The following is an 18,533-nucleotide window of genomic DNA, read 5'->3' as shown; positions in this document are numbered from 1 at the left end:
TAACTGCTGCTCTAAACAATAAAAGTTACAGAAAATCAAATCAATATATTAATACTATAAAATAAAGAAATATTGATCATACAGAACGATACAGTCCCATCAATAAGTGCAGTTTATAAAGTTTATCATTATTTCCTCATTCAAACCCAGATATATAAATCAAATTTAAAAATCCAACAGGTTTCTCTTTTTAGACGATAAAACACATCAGGACGTTCTAAAGAATCAGAAACAGACGACTCTCACATGGAAACAATCAGTAAAACATTTTATTTTGAAACAAGTAAACACCTCAACATTAACAACATAAAACCAACACATAAACACCTTTAAACTAATTAATACTCACAACATGTTAAACAATTGATCAACTGCACGTAACCTCACAGCGAACAGGATTCTTTAATACACAAGATTAAAATACTGACTGTTGTTGTGCATTTGAATACCACAGAGGAAGAGAAGGCACGCGTCGTTCCAACTGTCGGTGAAAAAATATGAAGATATGAAGAACAGTCTGGCTTTATATAAAAAAAAAAACAACAACTGACCTTCAGGTTTGATTAAAATAAGCAAACCTGAGTGTTCCCAGTGAAACAAGTTAATTTCTTTAAATACCTCAGTTTTTAACTGAAGTTTGGTTTGTTTTTTGTTTGAAAAATGACTTAAATAATTAATCAATTAGAAAATAGTTAATTATCTGTCGATCTACTAATCAATTAATGCACCAATCATTAGTACAATTAAAATGGACTGTATTTGGCAGAAATTGACTTCCATAGAAAGACGATTTAAACACAAACTTACCACCATCACAGGTTTAAATACTAATTTATGTTTATTACACATCAGTAGACTCAGTAGGTTTTGAACAAGGCACTAACACTATCAGGGTTTGGAGTTCAATTCCCAGTGAGACACTCTGAAACGGAAACAATTTTTTACTAAAACAATTGACCAAAACTGGATGTTTTTGGTCGATATTTGAAGAGGTTTGTTTGTTTTAGGGGTGTTGGCACTTTTTAAAAGATGTTTCACAACAGGAAATGAAAAACTAAACTTCACAAAGCAGAAGAACCAAATGTCCGCCTTATTGTCCTAAATTTAAACCAGATCCGGGAGCGTCCTCACTGCTTTTAACCAAACTCCATTCAGATATATGAGATTTTTTCTTAAACTGGATAATACATCATCATCATTTTTAACATGAACAAACATTTTGAAACAGATCCCTAAAAATAAAAACCGTTGACATGAACTTCCTTATCAGGACTCAGTGTAACAGCTGTGTGACTGTTTGTTTCAGACTGTAAACACAAACAGATTGTTTACAGCAGCGCAGATCTGAACCAGATGGTTTCTGTTTAGTTCAGAGTCGAAGCGTTGAGACATTTCAAAACACTGGCTTTCAGTGCAGGTTATTTTCTCCCTTTGGTAAAACACAAACATATGAAATGAACTATTATTTAAAGGGAAAGCAGCTGAAGACATCGAATCTTTTTTTGGCATTTCTCGTTAAATGTTCATTGTCGTTGCATTAAATATTTCTAAAGTGGAGTGGTGATGGGGCAGTGGATAAGATACATGCCTTTGGTGTGACAGACCCGGGTTCAAATCCACTGTGAGACACAAATGTGTCCCTGAGCAAGACACTTAACCCCTCGTTGCTCCAGAGGTGTGTGACCTCTGACATGTACAGCAGCTGTAATTGTTGCTTTGGATAAAAGCGTCAGCTAAATGAATAAATGTAAAATACCTGAAGGTTCAATGTTTGGTTTCGATGCAGCACAGAAAGTTTTCAAAGGAGACAAAAAAGACAATGGGAAGTAAAAAAAAAACCACATAAACAAGAACAAACAAATGAATCCAATAAATATTTCCAGCTGTTTGATATTTGTTAATCAGCACTGTAACTAGAGCTGCGTATCGTTTGAAACTTTCTGATACCAAAACTATTTGTTTCAATACATTCATCCTAAAAAACAGGCAGAAGTTTAACTGGAATCATTTCATCTAAACACCACCAGCTGTGTAACATCTGAACATCATCAGTTTTTAAAAATGGCTTGAATTATTCCAGACAGCTGTGTGGCGTTCAGGAGCTTAAATCGACGCGGGGCCGAAACTGAAGCGGAGCTTGGTTTCATAGTGCAAGACAACCTTATAGGCTCAAGGTTCAGGGCAGAAAGACAAGCAGGTCAGAATTTTATTATTTAACAACCTGACCAATAGGAGCACAGTGTTTGCTGATGACCAATAGGAGCACAGTATTAAGTGGCGTTGACCAAAAAGAGGAGGGACTGTCAGGTGAGTGTGATCCGGGTGAATAACTTGTTCTCACTTTCTTCAGTTACCTGATGAATGTTTGACTGAAAGTGAGAACAAGTGAGCAACAGCAGGAAACATCTGATCAGCGAGACCAGAACCAGAGTCTCACACGGGGGTCTGAGACCAGGATCTGAACTTCAAGCTTCAAGAACAGAAACTGCAGAAGAACAGCGAGGACGGATCCTGCAGCTGAGGAGGGACAGGGTGAGATCTGAGAACAGTGCTGTGTCTCAATTCGGGTACTTCCTCTAGTATACTAACATGCAGTACACTGCGGACACTATGTACTTACTTACTTAGTTGTCTCAAATCAAACACTGCTGTTTTGCACTAACCGGAAATAACTATCGCAAGATTGCACAATCCCTCCAGCACAGAGGCCTGCAGAGCTCCAAAATAACAGCCAGGCCAAAGTAAACGCTCAGAATCGGGATTATTGCCAAGTCCAAACTTACAAGTAATTTGCTTTGGTATATTGGTGTTTATTTATTTTTTAAGTTTCACAAGCCAAGACTTTTCTGTACATCAAGAGCCAGATGTCTCTTCATTTAATTTAAACGTAAATGTAATGACAGAATAACAGAGGCACGAACATTTAAACTGTCTTCCAGCTGTGTTTTCCTCTGCCGTTGTTGCTGCGGCGGTCTGTGTGACGGCAGGAGCTGAGGGCTCTGTGAGCGGGCGGCCGGCCTCACGCTCCTCCCGCGGGTCACAGCAGGCTTCCCCTGCTCATCAAATTCCAAAAACATTCAAGCACATTTTTAACCCGCCATCACTTTTCGTCAAACTGCCAATATTCGACATCTAAACGTTTGATTTCTCGCCTCAAAACTTGTCAGAAGTGGATTTAGTGATGAAATAGTGAACGTAAAAGCCGTTCTGTTGTTGGCCTCTCCCTCTGCTGCTTCCCGCTTCTCCCGTGTTGTTGGTCCCGCCCCTTGCGCTACGTAGCTAAAATGGCGGTCGGTGAGAAGTGTCCACCGGTCCGCACTCAACTTTTTGGCCGTCATGAGTTCACCATCCAGGTACTCGCAGTGCACTGCATGCGGCCGTACGTCTCAGCGTACTAGTAATAGTGTGAGTATGGAAGTGTGCAAATTGAGACACAGCAGAGGATCAGACTCTTTCACATACCTGAACCTGGTCTCACCGTGACGCTTCATCAGGTGGATCAACACGAGTCCAGTTCAGAGCTGGTTAAAAACAAAGCCTCCTCTCTGGAGACTCCACCTGGTACCTGGTCTCTGCAGGTGCAGCCAGGTGGGTCCCCTCAGCACTGCGTCTCCTTGGTGTCGATCTGATGTTGTCTCTGCAGTCTGACCAGCGTCGCCTTCCCCCTGCGACTCGTCACGCTGTTCTCCGTCAGGTCCTCGAAGGAGCGCTGAGTCGACCCCGCCGGCCGGCCGAACGCCTCCTCCAGGGCCTCCTGGTCCAGGTGAGATTCGAAGCTGGAGTCCTCCTGGATGGTGGCCATGCGGGGGCTGTCCAGAGGGGGGTGGACGGGGCCGGGGTCTGAGACCGGAGGGGAACTGGTCTGTTGGGGACCAGGCGGCTGGAAAGGCGGCCCGGCCGAGGTGACGGCGGGGGCGGGGAAAGTTGGAGGTTTGAAGATCCGAACAGACGCAGACTCCAGGCTGCTCAGGAACTCGGCATTCTGGGAAATAAACAGTCACAGTCAAAGTGTGTTAAACAGCTGTTACTATCGATTCATTTCATTATGAAATCTGCCAGTTAATTTCTTTAATCCTCGTTTATAAAGTATCAGAAACATATTCATCTGTTTACTTTATCACTATTACATCAACTACTGACTGATTCTTGTTCAGCAGCTGATTTTCACTTGTGTCCTTGAACGCATCATCAGGGCTGGACGATTTGGCCTAAAATCAAAATCACCCTTAATTAAACATTTTACCTCGATTACGATTAATGAACGATTATTTTGTTTGTCCTGTAAACATGCTCAGCTATTAAAGGCGGGATTTATTTTATTTTTTTTATTCACGAATGTCAAAAATGTATCTAAATGTTAACTGATGTTGTTTTTAAGGGGAAAGTACATGAACACACACAGTCGGGGAAAACTAAATAATAATTAATTGTTAATTGTCCAGCCGTACTTGAACGTATCATCACCAGTGAGTCTTTAATAACTGCCGGCTCACAGCTGAGAAGTCGACTGATTTCCTCTCTGCAGGCTGATTCGCTCAAACATTCAAAACTAAAAGGTCCGGCCCTTTAACTGCAGCTTTAAGTTTAAAGGATCAAGATAAGATTACTCATCAGTACTGCTGTGTATCCATTAATATATATAAATAAACTCACGCTGGGGAAGAACAAGGACTTGGTGGTCTGTTCGTATCGCTGATCGAGCCTTTTGTCCTGAAAGAACAAAGAGAGAAAACAGACTGAATTAATGCCATTGCAGTGGAGACGATCAGCAGTCAGAGCTGCTGGGACAACGACAAAGTGAGACCCACCACACAGTGGACCAGGATGCTGAAGGGGATCCAGAACAGGAGCGAGAAGGCCACCACCGAGCCCACGATGTTGTCAGCCAGGAACTTCCCGAACGTGTTGATGTCCAGTTTGTCGATGAAGTCCCACAGACGCTCCACCACGTCCTGGACCTGCTTCATGCACTTCCCCTGCAGAGGAGACAACAGCGTGCGAAAACGTTCAACGTGAAGCTTTACGTCTGTGTTTCAGACGGCAGGAGGAGCGAAGGACTCACCGCGCCGTCGCAGAAGCCCACGGTGCAGGGTTTGCCTTTACGCAGGAACAGGAAGTTGCCCGTTTGGTTCTGGTAGGGGGCGCAGACGCCGCCGCTGCTCCGGCAGCAGACCTTACAAGACGCGTTGGTTTCTACACAGAAGAAGAAGAAGAAAGAAACCGCTTTACTGCAGCTGTAAGCCAGATCTGCCCCCCTTTTTATTTAGTACAGTTTTTATTTAAAGGTGCCGTAGAATAGAAAACTGTATTTAATTTGGTATAGCTGAATAAAAAGAGTTCAGAACATGAAATATACTGTGAGACTCATGAAAAACAGGCGCTAGATGTTACGTAACATCTGGGATGTGTAATGTTTACACTCCAACTTTACAGAAACCCGTCCAGGTTCCAGAGAAAACGTTCACGAGCTCACAGAGCTGGAGGTTGTTCAGTGTCCCACATGTCCTCTGGCTGCTCTGCCAGGTGGACAGATAGCTTTACTTGTTGCTAACCGCTAGCTGCTGCTAACAGTAGCTGCTGTTATCTGCTGGCTCTGAACCAGCGGTCCAAATCCTCTGTAGTAACGTTAGAGGTGTAAATACCAAAACCCCCCCTGAGCACCGAGCTTCCGGTCCGGGCAGAATCAGCAACAGGACGGCTAGCTGCACGGCTAACTGAGCAGCTAGCGCCAGCTGCTGTTAGCAGTAGTTAGCGGCTAAAGTAACTGGTAACATAAAAACTGTAAATCACCAAAAGTGGAGGCAGAGCAGCAGCAGGACGTCAGAGGGAAAACCAGACAATGTTTTCTCCGTAAAATCTGATCCAGTTTCAGTAAAACCAGAGAATAAAGTTATAAAGTTTTGCTTTTGTACATTGATCAGCGGGAGCTAGTCTCACAAAGCCAGAACTATCTCCACATTGATTTAGCGCTGTGTAAGCTATGTCCTGCCCCTTGGGAGGCTTCCTGGGAGTTGGCCAATCAGAAGCAAGTGGGTTTTTAGGGAGGGGGGTCTTAAAGAGACAGGAGCTAAAACTACGTGTTCAGAAAGACGACCTTTAAAATGTTTACCTGAAAAGTGAATCTAACAACCTTTTAATATGATTTAGCAAGTTGTCATATTTAGCTAGATTTCTTTCAGAATAACCATTTCATCTGTGGCTCAAAGCGTGTTGGAGAGGAAATGTTTGTAGTAGCTGAATGTCGGCGGCTGTGACCTGACGTTAGGTTGTGGTCTGAATGGACCGGTCCCTGAGATATAACGTTAGCACTGAGCTAACAGCAGCTACATGTTGCCTCCGACTGTCAGCAGAGCAGCAGCTCAGCTTTTAGTTTCTGACAAAGGTCGATCTGTCAGTTTGACTTGCAGCTACATAAACAGTCCAGATGTTTCCGCTGAGTGTGACAGTGTTTTTGTGAACCTGTGTTTTCTAACTCTGTTCTCATGAACGAGCTTTTCTCTCTGTATCTGTGAGTGTTGAAGTCTCGTACCGTTGCAGGCGCAGGGCTGCAGCTTCAGGACGGCCTGACAGAAGGGAATACACTCTCCGTTCAGACACTCGCCGCTGTCCAGACACACCGTTTTATCCGGCGCGTTCTCTGGAGGAGGACACTCGCTGCTGTTTCCTGTCAACACACACACACAGCAGGCGGCTCATTCAGCGCCTCCACACGGCGGGTGACACTCACAGACCTCTGAACCGGCCGGCTCACCTGTGCAGTACGAGTGTCCTTTACAGGTGGCGTCGATGGGCTCCTGGCAGACCTTGTGTTCAGACTCGAACCTGCAGTTTTTACAGCACGCACTGTTCCTGTCACTGAACACAGAGAGAGGACGGCTTCATGTTACAGAACGTAAGAACCTGCAGTCTGTCCAGTTCAGGAGACATGAAGACCAAAACGATCTAGTCTAGTACAGGGGTCAGAAAGTAAGTTTGGCATCTGGTTTATTTTTTTAGGAAGATTTAAGGTGCTTGTCAGTCAGTAGAGTACAGCCTAAAGGTCGTGTGTTTGATCCCTACATTGACTGAATTTTATCGTCTTCAACAAATTAATCATGAAGAGACTCTTCTTGCTCGCAATAAAGAAAGTGCTGGAATGTTTGCATCCGGGCGATTGGTCCACTCCTGTCCTCTGCCTGGAGAAGCTGGGAAATGAACATAAGCGTCCTCTGGTTGATGTGTGTGGACCAATCCACGGTGACACTCCAGCACTTGGTTTGTTGGTTTATATTATCGCCTGACTGAACACACAACCCTTACATTGAGAACCCTGTCCTCTACCACCCGAGGAGCGGTGATAGGGAATAGTGGATAAGACGCATGCCTCTCGTGTGGGAGGTTCGGGTTCCTCTGACCTGCACTGAGCTTCTGCTTTCAGCCTGCAGTCGGTGGTGCAGCAGAGATCCGAGTTGATGTGCAGCAGCCCCGGGTCGCACTCCTCGCCCTGCTCCACCCGGGAGTTTCCGCACACGTTGATGTTCCTCTCCTTGAAGCAGGACGGCGCCTTGGACCTCAGGCGCTTCACGATGGAGCGTTTGCTGCAGTTGGAGAACATCTAGACAAACAGGAGACACCGGATTCATCAGTGAACGGGGGAAACCCCTGAGCACCAGAGGCGGCGGCCGCGGCGAGGGCGGAGCCGGCACCTTGTTGTTGACGTGGTCTCCGCTCACGGCGATGGGGTACATGACGTATTTGCCTCCCTGGTCCTCTTGGGGGGCGCAGTACGGGATGTTGTCGGGGTCGTGTTCTGCTCCGAAGTTGTGCCCGAGCTCGTGAGTCGTCACCAGGTCAGCTTCCTGCCGGGACGGCAACGAACGGATCATTATCTCCTCGCCACGCCCGGGACAAACATTAATACCTGCTTCTAGTACCTCCACCTCAAAAAGAAAGTTCTTTATGTACTAACCTTAGTCAGGATGGTCTTCCCGTAGTTCTTGGTGCTGGTCAGACCCGTGTTGAGGTAGATCGCTCTCGGCTCGTTGGTAGACGACGGACAGGCTTGAGAACAAAGACAGCAATCGTTAATTGTTTCTGGTGTTTGAAGGAGATCAGGGTCCGAGATGAGTCGGCGGGACTTTACCTTTGGAGCAGAGCCCCCCGGGGATGTCCGGCTTGGACGGGGCGACGTAGGCCAGACCCAGAGTGCCCTCGTCGAAGTCCTGGTAAGTGAAGAGGTGCGCCAGGCAGACGTTGGAGGCTTTATCTGCGATGTCGACGCTGAACTGCTGCAGGGACACGAGACAGCAGAGATCTCAGAGCGCTGACTCGATCACCTGAGGACATGTACCAGCCTCCCTCTGAGACCCTGAAGGCTGGAGGTCTCCTGTAATCTTGTTATGGTTGTAAGTTAAAACTTTTACCTCCAGCAGCTTCTTGACGTCCCAGACGTCTCGACCCTCCACCGGACTTCCTTCCATGTTGAAGTGGCTTCTTCCTGAAGCCACCGGGGTCGGACTCTTTTCTATGATGATCTAAGCGGAGGCGAGCAGCGTTTCAGTGTCACACACCTGGTCTAAATGTGGTATTAGAAGAAGAGTGTAGCTGTCCTCACCTGCTGGATCTGAACCCCGTAACCCGAGAACTCATCGTCCCACGACGTGTTTCTGTAGATGTCGTCCACTCGATCGATCAGTTCGATCTGGAAACAGACGGGCGGTGAGCGAGATCGTGGCCACGGAGGATAAATGAGAGCTGTGGACTGAGTACTGACCAGGTAGTTGAGGGTGGTGCTCTCCTCCTCGCGGCCCATGTGTTTGAAGAAGCGATGGTCGGCCACCAGCAGCAGAGGACAGGTGTTCTTCAGGTGATCGTGGAGCTGACGCTTCCCTCTGGCCACGGACTCTGAGCAGGTGAAGACACAAACGCACAATCAGCGTTGCGACCACCACTAGAGGCCACGACACAGTTCATTAGGCCAGTTTTCAAAATAAAAGCTCCTTTTAGCCGCTGAATCAGCCTGATAATGGCTCAGTAATAAAATAATAATATACAGTATTCTAATCACACGACACGTGAAACAGAAATCCTTTTTCTTCTTCTTCTTCTTCTGTTAAGATCTGCTTACCTTCTTCCTCTTGCTCCCCCAACATGGCCGTCTTCACGCCGTCGGGGAGGAGGTGGCCGGGGTCAGAGGTCACGTAGCCGCAGACTGAAGGCTGGTGCAGTCGGCTGAGGTTCCTGATGTCCTCTGAGCGGTAGACCAGCAGACGACCATCAGGGGGCGCCGACGTGAACCTCCACAGAGGCTGAACACAGCGGAGAGAAGAAGAGCGGGATTAGATGTGGGTGTTACAGACTTTATTTTCAGAGCACAACATGCTGTAAAGTCTGTTCTTTTGCATCGTGTGATCTTGACTTTTATTCCCGGACGTTTCCCCGATGAAGACTTGTGTTCATGTTCACCTCGATGTTGTACTCGGCCTCGTCGGTCAGGATGTGAGCCGAGAACTCGTTGTCGTCTATGTGAGCCTGGACCCGAGAGTTTTCCTCCCCTGGAACAGATACAGAAACACAGATAAAGAAACCCTCTCTGTCGTCGTCTCCCTGAAGATCTTTGTTTCCGGACGGATCAGAGTTACCGACAACGTGTCCGGTGAAGTAGTTGTGTCTGTCCACCGGGTAGCTTCGCTCTCGGCCGTCCTCGTCCACGACGACGGCCCTGAAGTCCTCCGTGAACAGCTGGTCGTTGGTCCTCAGGTACAGTCTGAAGTGCCTACACATGTGATTTACGTCCACACAGATGAGAACAGCACAAGGACACCAATGACAGCGCATTATTTAGCAGCGCCTGAACTGAACAGGAAGTGGACTCTGACCTCTGCAGGGCGTCGAAGCTGAGCAGCTTCTCCACGTGAGTTTCAGTTTGGACGTCGCGGCGGCGGACGGAGTGAGCCTGCAGGCTGGAGAGAGGCAACACGTCGAAGTCGTCCAGCATCGACCTGAGAGACGCTGCAGAGGGAACACAAGTCTCCTGTGTTTATGGAAGATTTTGACTCAGTGTCTCACAATTCTGACTTTAAAAGTCAAAAATCACTTTCACATATTATCACTTAGATATGAGATGTAAGCAAGTAAGCTAGATTGTAAGTATGTATTAAGATATGAGATATTAAACCAACATATGGACTTACAATCTAAATTATTTGACTCAGTATCTCCCAATTATGAGTTTGAAAGTCACATTTTGATTTATAATCTCATTATTTTGACTCAACAAGTCAAAATATTTGATTGATTAAATCACGGTTTTGAGATATTTCATAATATTGACTAATAAAAATCAAACGTTTACATCCTATGTCCTAATTGCTCACATATATGACATACTACCTCATAATATTGATTTACAAAGTCAAACCTTTGACTTACTGTCCCTAAAAGTTGAGGAAAGATATGAGATAATGACATAGCTATGAGTTGTAAGGCTATAACAAAGATAGATTGTAAGTAGTAAAATGACAAATTTTGATTTATAATCTCATGATTTTACCTCATTGATTAGTTAAATCACGGTTATGAGATGCTATTACAATGACTTGCAAAATCAAACATCACTTTTACATTGTTCAGAGGTATATGTGATATAGTATCTCATGATCTTAACTTAGATACGTCAGATAGGTATGAGTTATAAGACCGTAAGAAAGAAAGATAAATGGTAGGTAGTAAGATGAGAGAGTCAAAATTTTGATATATTGTCTCAATTATTTGACTTATCTCACAACTATGAGTTTAAAAGTCAAAAAGCCTCCACAGTCCAGATCTCAATCCAGTAGAACACCTTTGGGATGTGGTCGACGTGCAGCCGACAAAATCTGCTGCAACTGTTGATTTATAATCTCATAATTTTGACTCAACAAGTCAAACTTTTTATTTATTACATTATGGTTATGAGATGCTAATACATAGGGCTTAAAAACTTTTACTACATGTCGTAATTATGACTTTAAAACTCACATATGTGACATATTATCTCATTATTTTGATTTACCAGGACAATTTTTATATTTATGATTCGCAGCTTTTAATCAGATTTTTGTTTTTCGGCGGGTTTGAGCTTCCATACATTCAGCATTAACTGAAGTCCGGCTTGTTGCTTCAGCTTTGAAACATAAAAGCAGACATTTAAATAAACCTTCACGGTTTAAACACTTACTGTAATGTTGCTCTTCTGTGTCTGCGGGCGGAGACACGGCTGCTTCCGTTAAAACCATAACAACAGTGATAAAAGTGACTTCTTGTCTCATGTTTGATGGATGTTTAATCTGCAGGATGGAAAAAGATCGTCCGTTTAAAGTGTCCGCGCATCAGATTTTACACTCTCGCTACAGTTTGGATGAAAAACCGGAGTTTAAAAACTCTTTTCTGGAGAAAAGTTGAGTGAATCTCGTCCAGATGAAGTTTTTTTGTTTAAAAACTGTCAGAAAGAAACGCGTCAAGCCCGAAAAAACCAGGAAGACAGAGAGCAGCAGAGTCAAGCTGGACGGAACCAGCAGAGGCGGGCCGGAAGTGCGGCTCACTGCCTTCACAATAAAAGCAGAACGTTTAGCGAAAAGGTTAAAACATTCTTGGAGATGATCTGTGTTCTTGTTCTTGAGAAGAATCCAGGAGCGGCAGGGCTGAAACCAGGAGGTCAAACACAAATAATATAGATGAGATCAATAAATAATTAACAAAAGGGAGTAAATATTGAGTCCAAATGCATGAAGATGAGTCCCGTAATGCTTCGAACCCCCCTCTAAAAACAATCATGATAAAAACATGAATACACATAATATCGCTAATGTTCATGACAATGACAATTTAGAGACACCTTCTTGCTGTGCTGTAGATAAGACTTTATTTTGAAAATCCTACTTCGTGTCGTGCTGTTGTTGTCGCGAGCTTGAGTCAAACACGCTGGACTTCACAAAGCTCCTGAAAAAAAAACTACAAATCTGTAATGTGACATGATTTTATCTTTTACAGTGTCTGTTTTAAATGTTTCAAAATGAACCACAAACTCAACGAGGTGAAAGTAAAACGCGTCTCTGTCCTTCATCTTATGTAAGAGAATAAACACAGAGACATCTGGCAGCTCTATTTATAACATCTGATCTCATCCAGATCCGCTTTTACTGCAACAGATTCACTACCGGAACAACTAAAACACTGAGAATCACAAGAAACTGTCCTTTAAAAAATAATGCACAACAGGAGTCTGATCACTGGAAACCTGTTTTTAATTTTAATAATAATAGTCCTGTAGAAATCAGGTGTTCCTGTAATAACACATATAAACACAAAACATTCAGTTAGAATACGAACATACGTGTGAAAGTGTAGTGAAAACAAACTAATTCAGTATAATGAAGCTGTTCATTCAAACGTTGATGTAGTTTACAGAATTTACTGGCTTTAAGAGGTGAAGTTAAATTATTATTTTGACTGTATTATATTATCTATTGAATTCCTGAATATTAGTAAGATTGTGTTTGTTCCTTTAATCATTTAAATGTTTTATTTATTTTATTTTGTATTAATAAAATGCATTTATTTAGTAATATTAGTTATATTGTGTTAATTCCTGACTGCAGGGAGCTGGAGGAAGCTGTAGTTCCTGTTCCGGCCTGTGAGCAGCAGAGCGCTGCGGCGCCGCGATCAGACCACCGGAAGTGGCGAAAGAAGAAGGAGAGACCAAACAAACCTTCCACATGTGGACGAACTGCAGCTAAACTTTAAAACTACCGGATTAAAGGCTTGTTTTTTAGGTGAAAATGGACGAAGAATATACGGTAATTTCTTCTGAACGTTTCTGCTACTTTCATAAAGGAGCCACCAGCTTGTAAGCTAACGCTAAAGCTAACGGTGTTAGCGCATTCTGCGCGCACCAAACTCCATTCAAATATCTGTGTAATTTCAGGCATGAGCTGAACAAACATTTAACACAATCTCTTTTTTTATTGTTTGTATTTGAGTAAATCAATCAGCGCATGTTTTCTGTCACATTAATCAAAGACGTGTTTTATTGTTTCACCCCGTCGCAGGCTTTAACCCAGCTTAAGTCAGTTAGTGTGGACTCCAGATAAACCGTGAAACTCTGTCTAGATTGTGTTTTATTGTGTTTTATTGTTTGCCGAATTTAATATAAAGTTGTAAAAAAGTTTTCAAGACATTTTACATCCTTATTACAATTATCACCAAGCAGGGAGCCAGTAAATATTAATTTTATGAAATGAGTCTTGGCGAGATGCGTTCTGGGTATTTAAAAAAATACAGTTCCCTTCGGTTTGTTGTCATTTGTATCAGTTTGTTTGTACTGAATGTGTTGTACAAAGTAATAACATGAAGTTTTGGTTCTTTCTTCTTTACCTGATAGAAGTTTAAACAGTTGTAGTTTTAAAGAAACACGTGACATTTGTCTCCTGATGACTCAAATAAAAGCTTTTGTTTTTAGTTTCAGGAGTTCTGGATATCAGTAAACACAGTTGTTGGGTCACATTTTTAAACTGTGTGTGAAACTAAAGGAACAAAGTTGGATTTTCAGAATAAAGTCACTGTTGTATGTTTACATTTATACTGTGTGTGTGTTTTCAGGCCGGGTACCGGGAGCCCTGTGCTCAGTGTGCAGCGGTGGATTGGGGCGTTTCAGACGAGGGGCGGTTCTACTGCAGATCCTGCCACATGGTCATCGAGGTAAACAACAACAGCTGATCTGATGGCCCTTATGAAAACACCTCATGTCAACATGATTTCACACATGCTGATCGGTTTCCTGCAGCAGCTGTTCGTTCATCAGGAAGTCGGTTCCGTCTTTGTGCAGCTAAAAGCAGCTGTTGGGTTCTGACTCCAGGTTCTACCAGCTGACTGCCTCCTAAACGTCGAAGGTTCCTACAAGGTTTATGTTCTTGAAGGAGGTCAGAGGTGTGTTTTGGATCATTGAGAGATTCATGAACGTGGCAGCAGCACTTGAAAATCCTTTCTGTTACTGGAAGTAAGGTTTTAAGAAGAGAGCGTGATTCCCGAAAACTCTGAGTATGTTCAGCCTGAGATGAGGAAAACTCAGAGATCAGATAAGCCCCAGATCGATGTCAAAGCACATGTCAGAACTACGGCTGCAACTAACGATTATTTTCATTATTTAGTAATCTGTCAATCACTTTCACGATTAATCAATTAGTTGTTTGGTCCAGAAAATGGTGAAAAATGCCTCTGCGTGTTTCCCAAAGTGACGTCCTCAGAAGACTTGTTTTTGTCCACAACCCAAATATAATCAGTTTACTGTCACAGAGGAGCAAAGAAACCAGAAAATGTTCAATTATAGAAGCTGGAATTAGAGAATTTGGACGTTTCTTTCCTAGAAAATTACTCTGAACAATATTTAAAATAGTTGGTGATTAATTGAATCGACTAATCGTTGCAGCTCTAATCAGAAAGTATTGATATGCGGGAGAAGTTTTTAGAAAACATAATAATCCCGCTCTGAGTGAGGATGACTGTGCTGCAGCTGAAAAAAATAAATGTAGTTTAAAAGTGAGTTTTTCATTATTAGCTGATTAATTTAAAACTTTTAGTCAGTTTGAACCAAGAAACATTTTATTTCACTGCAAAAATTATTTGCCACTAAAAGAATCATTACTGGGTCAGACTTTCATCTTCAGTTATTGCCTGCTGCATTTTGTCCCGTCAGCTGAATAAATATCATTTAAAGTCTAATGTAACAGAAGGAGCAGTGGTTTTATTCGGGTTTTATTCGGTCTGCTTTCTGAAACAGGGTCCTGCAGTCTGTTAAAACAGACGGTTCAAACCTTGGTTTTCGTCTTTAGAGCTCTGGAATCAAGCTGATAACTTTAATTACCTCCTGTCTAATGCAGATAATAAGCTTAAACCTCAGTGACACGTTACATAAAGCTTCAGCTGCTGGATAACCTGCCACGGCCCCTGATGCTCTGTCATCGAGGATCCGCTCTGATCTGCCTCTGGAGCTCTCTGCCATTTAAAGACGGCTTTAAGGTGTAAAATAAACCTGATGAACAGCTTTTATTCTGAAGTTTGTGAGAGGGAGTAAACAGGAAGCAGCAGATTAATTAATAGAACATTAAGTTTGAGTTTCAGGCTGCAGTGAACCTGGAGTTTAGTTTGGTTCTGCCATGTTTGTAACGTCCTCAGAGAACCAGAGAGGTGGTGGACGCCACCTTCACCCCCGGGGCCAACAGGATCTCCACCATCGGCAGAGGAGCCAGAACCAAAGGGCCCGGTGAGTCCACAAACTCAGCCGGGTTACACATCCGCAGAACCGACGGGAAAATAAAACATTTATTCTGGTTAAGGGATAATGTTATATACAATAAATGTTGTTTGTTTATTGTTTTTCTTGATAACCTAAATAGTTGCTCATCACATTTCTCTGCTTTGACTCATCGATTAATTGATTTTCCAGGTTTACATTTTATTAAATGTAATTTCCGATTTTTGTTCAACATCATTTTGTTAAATAAAGCATCAGTTTGGTGTTTTGGATGATTCAGGGCAGAAAACAAATTAAATCAGCCACTAAATTATATGATTAGTGGTCGACTGATACTTGATTTTAAATGGCCGATGTCACAAAGAAAAGTCCTTTTATAATAATCCATAATTTAATCTCCGTGTTTTCTCGGCAGTAACGTGTTGTTTCAGATGAAGTTTCATCAACGAATGAAACAGAAACATACTTTGGGTTCTGCTGTAGATTTCAGAGCGTCATTCAGCTGCTTTGTTCTCTGCAGTATATATAAATATATATATTTATATTTAATTGTTAGATTAGATCATTTAGAAAAGACGATGGTGCCTGAGGACATTTAGACACGGCGAGTTTATTTGTTTCCATCAACAAGGCAAATCCCAGTGCTTTATATAAAAAGATGAAACAGAACAACAAAGGGACATTTTAGAAAGAGTCAAATAGAAAATAAAAACAGGTTAAACATCTTTTTCAGCTGTAATTCTAACGTGTTACGAATATCAAGCTTTTCACCTTCAGTTGTTTTGCTTTTCTTTTTTCTGATCTCTCACTGCTGTCAATCCATCTTTATCGCACGACGTTTGTTTCCTCTAATTCACGTTCGTCACCGTGAATCCAGATTATTTGCACCACGGTCGTGGTAAAAGCAGTTGGACCGAACCCGTTAAGACTCAGTCTGACTCCTTATGAGAGAGAATATCTGAGTTTACTCAGGAAACAGGACGGTAAAAGACTTTCAAGTTAAAAGGCAGCGGTGTATAAAAAAAGTCTTGAGTCTCTTTAAAAGGCCTGAGAGATTCAGCAGACCTGCAGGATTCTGGGAGTTTGATCCAGATATTTGGAGCATTTATGGCTCTAAACTAAACAAACTCGCAGGAAGGAGCGCTGACATCGTTCACCAGCAGCTCCCTGACGAGGCCGCCTGCAGACACTTCCTGTTTGTCGGCCTCCTGAGTGCAGATATCGTTCGATTCATCCACCGACCGGATCACTTTACATGATCAGTTTATTATCACAGTGAGATGATTATAGTTCGGGGGTTTTGAGATGTTGTTCGGGCAAAACGAGACATTTGAAGTCGTCGTCTTGAGCTCTGGAAAACTCTGCTGGACGTTTTGTGACATTTAAAGTGTAAACAAATATTTAAATGTTCTAGTTTCATGATGGAAGCAGAATTTCTACAGATTTCTGTGTTTTGGTGATCTTGACTTCCTGGATTGTGTTTTCTCAGAGCGCGGCCGTGAGTGGATGATCTGCGAGGGTTTCCAGTTCATCCTGAGGAACCAGGCCGACGCTCTGCTCAAACTGGGAGTCAGTCCTCACTTTAAGGTCCGTCTGTGTTCATTAGACCAGGACTCAGAGCTGGATCTGGTCCCTGAGGAGAGGCTTTACTGACTGTGTTGTTTCAGGACGACGTGCTGTGTCAGCTGTGGAGGATCTACCTGCAGAGGAGTCGGCAGGCCTACACCCACAACCCAGTGAGGAGCGCCAAGTTTAAAGTGGTCAGTTCAAGCCGCTCGGTCCAAATACTCTTCGTCCGGATGAGGAAGTATAAAGTTCAGCAGCTTAATTTATCGATCGATAAGTTTGACTGAAGAATGAGACAGCAGCAGAGTTAAGTTCATTAAAACGCTGTTAAATAAATAACTTCAGAGCTCCAGACTAGTGTTGCACTGCTGAGTGAAAAATGTAGCTGCACCGCCGCTGAATTTAGGTGCAATCAAATCATGTTTCACCGTCACTTTGATCCATTCGGTCGGAAACATTTGGAAAGTTAGAAGAGCTCATGATTATTATTCAAGGTGTAACTGCAGAGACTCCAACGCACAAGTTTAAACGTGAGGCGACGGTTTCTGCATAAAGCTACAGCAGGAGTATAAATTAAGCGCCGCTTCTCTGCTTCTGATTGGCTCTCACCTTGATCTGTTGTTCTCAAATAAAAGACATCACCTCGGCTCAGTTTCTTAAATCATAAAAAAAGTTTAGACGGTTTATTTTATATCAGCGTCTCTTTTTGTCTCATCTGTCCTACTGGAAACCTTCAGGTCCGTTTTCAGAGCTCTGCTGTCGTTTCAAGAGTTTTATCGAATATTTAATAAACTTTAACTTTTGTGATGTAAAGCTGATTTGATCGTGAGCTCATGAGCCGTCCGTCTCTCCTCAGCGAGGTCCGGACTCTGACTCGGACAGTGCGCCCGAGTCGTCCGCCGTGTCGGCCAGCGAGACGGACGGAGAGGCTAATCTGTCCAGCACCGCCGGGTCGAATGCAGGTGGAGTCAAATGTGCCAGAAACTCAGTGGACTCTGGGCCGGTTTATTAAAACACGTTTCTAAATATCTGATGTCCTCGGGTCACTTTGACTCAACATGGAGGCAGATAACCACGGAGATATTCTGGGATTTTCAAAATAAAATGAATAATAATCTGTTTTTACAGAGAAACTACTGTCCAATACACAAATACAGGTGTTTTATTTTTTTTATAATCCGATAAGTTTACAGACTTCTGGAATCAGATAAACTGAACCAACAGTCTGAAGTCTCTCTGAACTACTCCAGGACGTTAAACGTAAATAAAAAATGTCTCCGTTACCTCCTCAGAGAGCTCCAGCGATTGGTCGCAGTGGTCGGGCTCCGTGGACGCCGTCAGCTACCTGTCGACCCGGCTGAGGCGGGCCCGCGGTCTCATGACCATGAAGAAGACGTTGGCTCTGATCCACCTGGCTCTGATCTGGATCCGGGAGCCGCTGACGCTCAGCGACCTGCTCAGGTAACGACGCACACCTGCTGAAACACCATGACGCCCCGGAGGCTCCGGGGTAGGTCCTGGAAAGCCCTGGAAGGTCCTGGAGCAGTCAGTCGATGTGTTTGGTTTCAGGTTGGTGAACGAAGGCCGCGTCCCGTATGTGAACGCTTACGAAGAACTTCCCGAGGAGATGAGGCTCGAGGGCAAAGACGGTCTGATCTTCAGAGTGGAGGTCAGACTCTGGATAATCCAGGACTCTGTC

General features: G+C 43.5%; 3 protein-coding genes across 3 annotated transcripts in view; 1 reads left to right on the top strand and 2 right to left on the bottom strand.

Annotated features, from left to right (window-relative positions):
* The window catches only part of LOC123977320 (NLR family CARD domain-containing protein 3-like), a 274,498-nt gene that overhangs the window by 96,388 nt on the left and 159,577 nt on the right, over positions 1 to 18,533 (bottom strand). The window lies entirely within an intron of this gene.
* Positions 252 to 11,524, bottom strand: adam17b (ADAM metallopeptidase domain 17b). Its single transcript, XM_046059915.1, has 18 exons — positions 11,198 to 11,524; positions 9,858 to 9,990; positions 9,621 to 9,754; positions 9,445 to 9,533; positions 9,107 to 9,287; positions 8,753 to 8,883; positions 8,594 to 8,680; positions 8,403 to 8,513; positions 8,123 to 8,267; positions 7,949 to 8,040; positions 7,686 to 7,838; positions 7,395 to 7,594; positions 6,752 to 6,855; positions 6,530 to 6,664; positions 5,063 to 5,193; positions 4,809 to 4,976; positions 4,654 to 4,710; positions 252 to 3,982 (listed from the first exon to the last, which is right to left on the bottom strand). Exons 1-18 carry the CDS (start codon positions 11,286 to 11,288, stop codon positions 3,599 to 3,601), a joined length of 2,526 nt encoding a protein of 841 aa, XP_045915871.1. The 5' UTR covers positions 11,289 to 11,524; the 3' UTR covers positions 252 to 3,598.
* The window catches only part of taf1b (TATA box binding protein (Tbp)-associated factor, RNA polymerase I, B), a 13,596-nt gene continuing 7,706 nt past the window's right edge, over positions 12,644 to 18,533 (top strand). The window contains exons 1-8 of the mRNA XM_046059987.1: positions 12,644 to 12,815; positions 13,618 to 13,716; positions 15,190 to 15,277; positions 16,758 to 16,855; positions 16,936 to 17,028; positions 17,691 to 17,796; positions 18,127 to 18,295; positions 18,404 to 18,503. Of these exons, the coding sequence (XP_045915943.1) occupies positions 12,798 to 12,815; positions 13,618 to 13,716; positions 15,190 to 15,277; positions 16,758 to 16,855; positions 16,936 to 17,028; positions 17,691 to 17,796; positions 18,127 to 18,295; positions 18,404 to 18,503 (771 nt within the window). The 5' untranslated portion in view covers positions 12,644 to 12,797. The remainder of the gene's footprint in view (positions 12,816 to 13,617; positions 13,717 to 15,189; positions 15,278 to 16,757; positions 16,856 to 16,935; positions 17,029 to 17,690; positions 17,797 to 18,126; positions 18,296 to 18,403; positions 18,504 to 18,533) is intronic.

Source organism: Micropterus dolomieu, linkage group LG10, assembly GCF_021292245.1.
Source record: "Micropterus dolomieu isolate WLL.071019.BEF.003 ecotype Adirondacks linkage group LG10, ASM2129224v1, whole genome shotgun sequence".
NCBI classification, from domain to species: domain Eukaryota; kingdom Metazoa; phylum Chordata; class Actinopteri; order Centrarchiformes; family Centrarchidae; genus Micropterus; species Micropterus dolomieu.
The sequence above is the reverse complement of the archived record's forward strand: the minus strand, read 5'-3'. Positions and strand labels throughout refer to the sequence as shown.

Bases quoted from the DNA above. Each gene is read 5' to 3' on its own strand.
- adam17b (XM_046059915.1), bottom strand. From the start codon at position 11,288: ATGAGACAAGAAGTCACTTTTATCACTGTTGTTATGGTTTTAACGGAA. The intron at 9,288-9,444 runs GTGAACATGAAC...CGCTGTGTTCAG, and splicing joins AGGCCGAGTACAACATCGAG to CCTCTGTGGAGGTTCACGTC. The intron at 6,856-7,394 runs GTCAGAGGAACC...CTCTGTGTTCAG, and splicing joins AAAGCAGAAGCTCAGTGCAG to TGACAGGAACAGTGCGTGCT.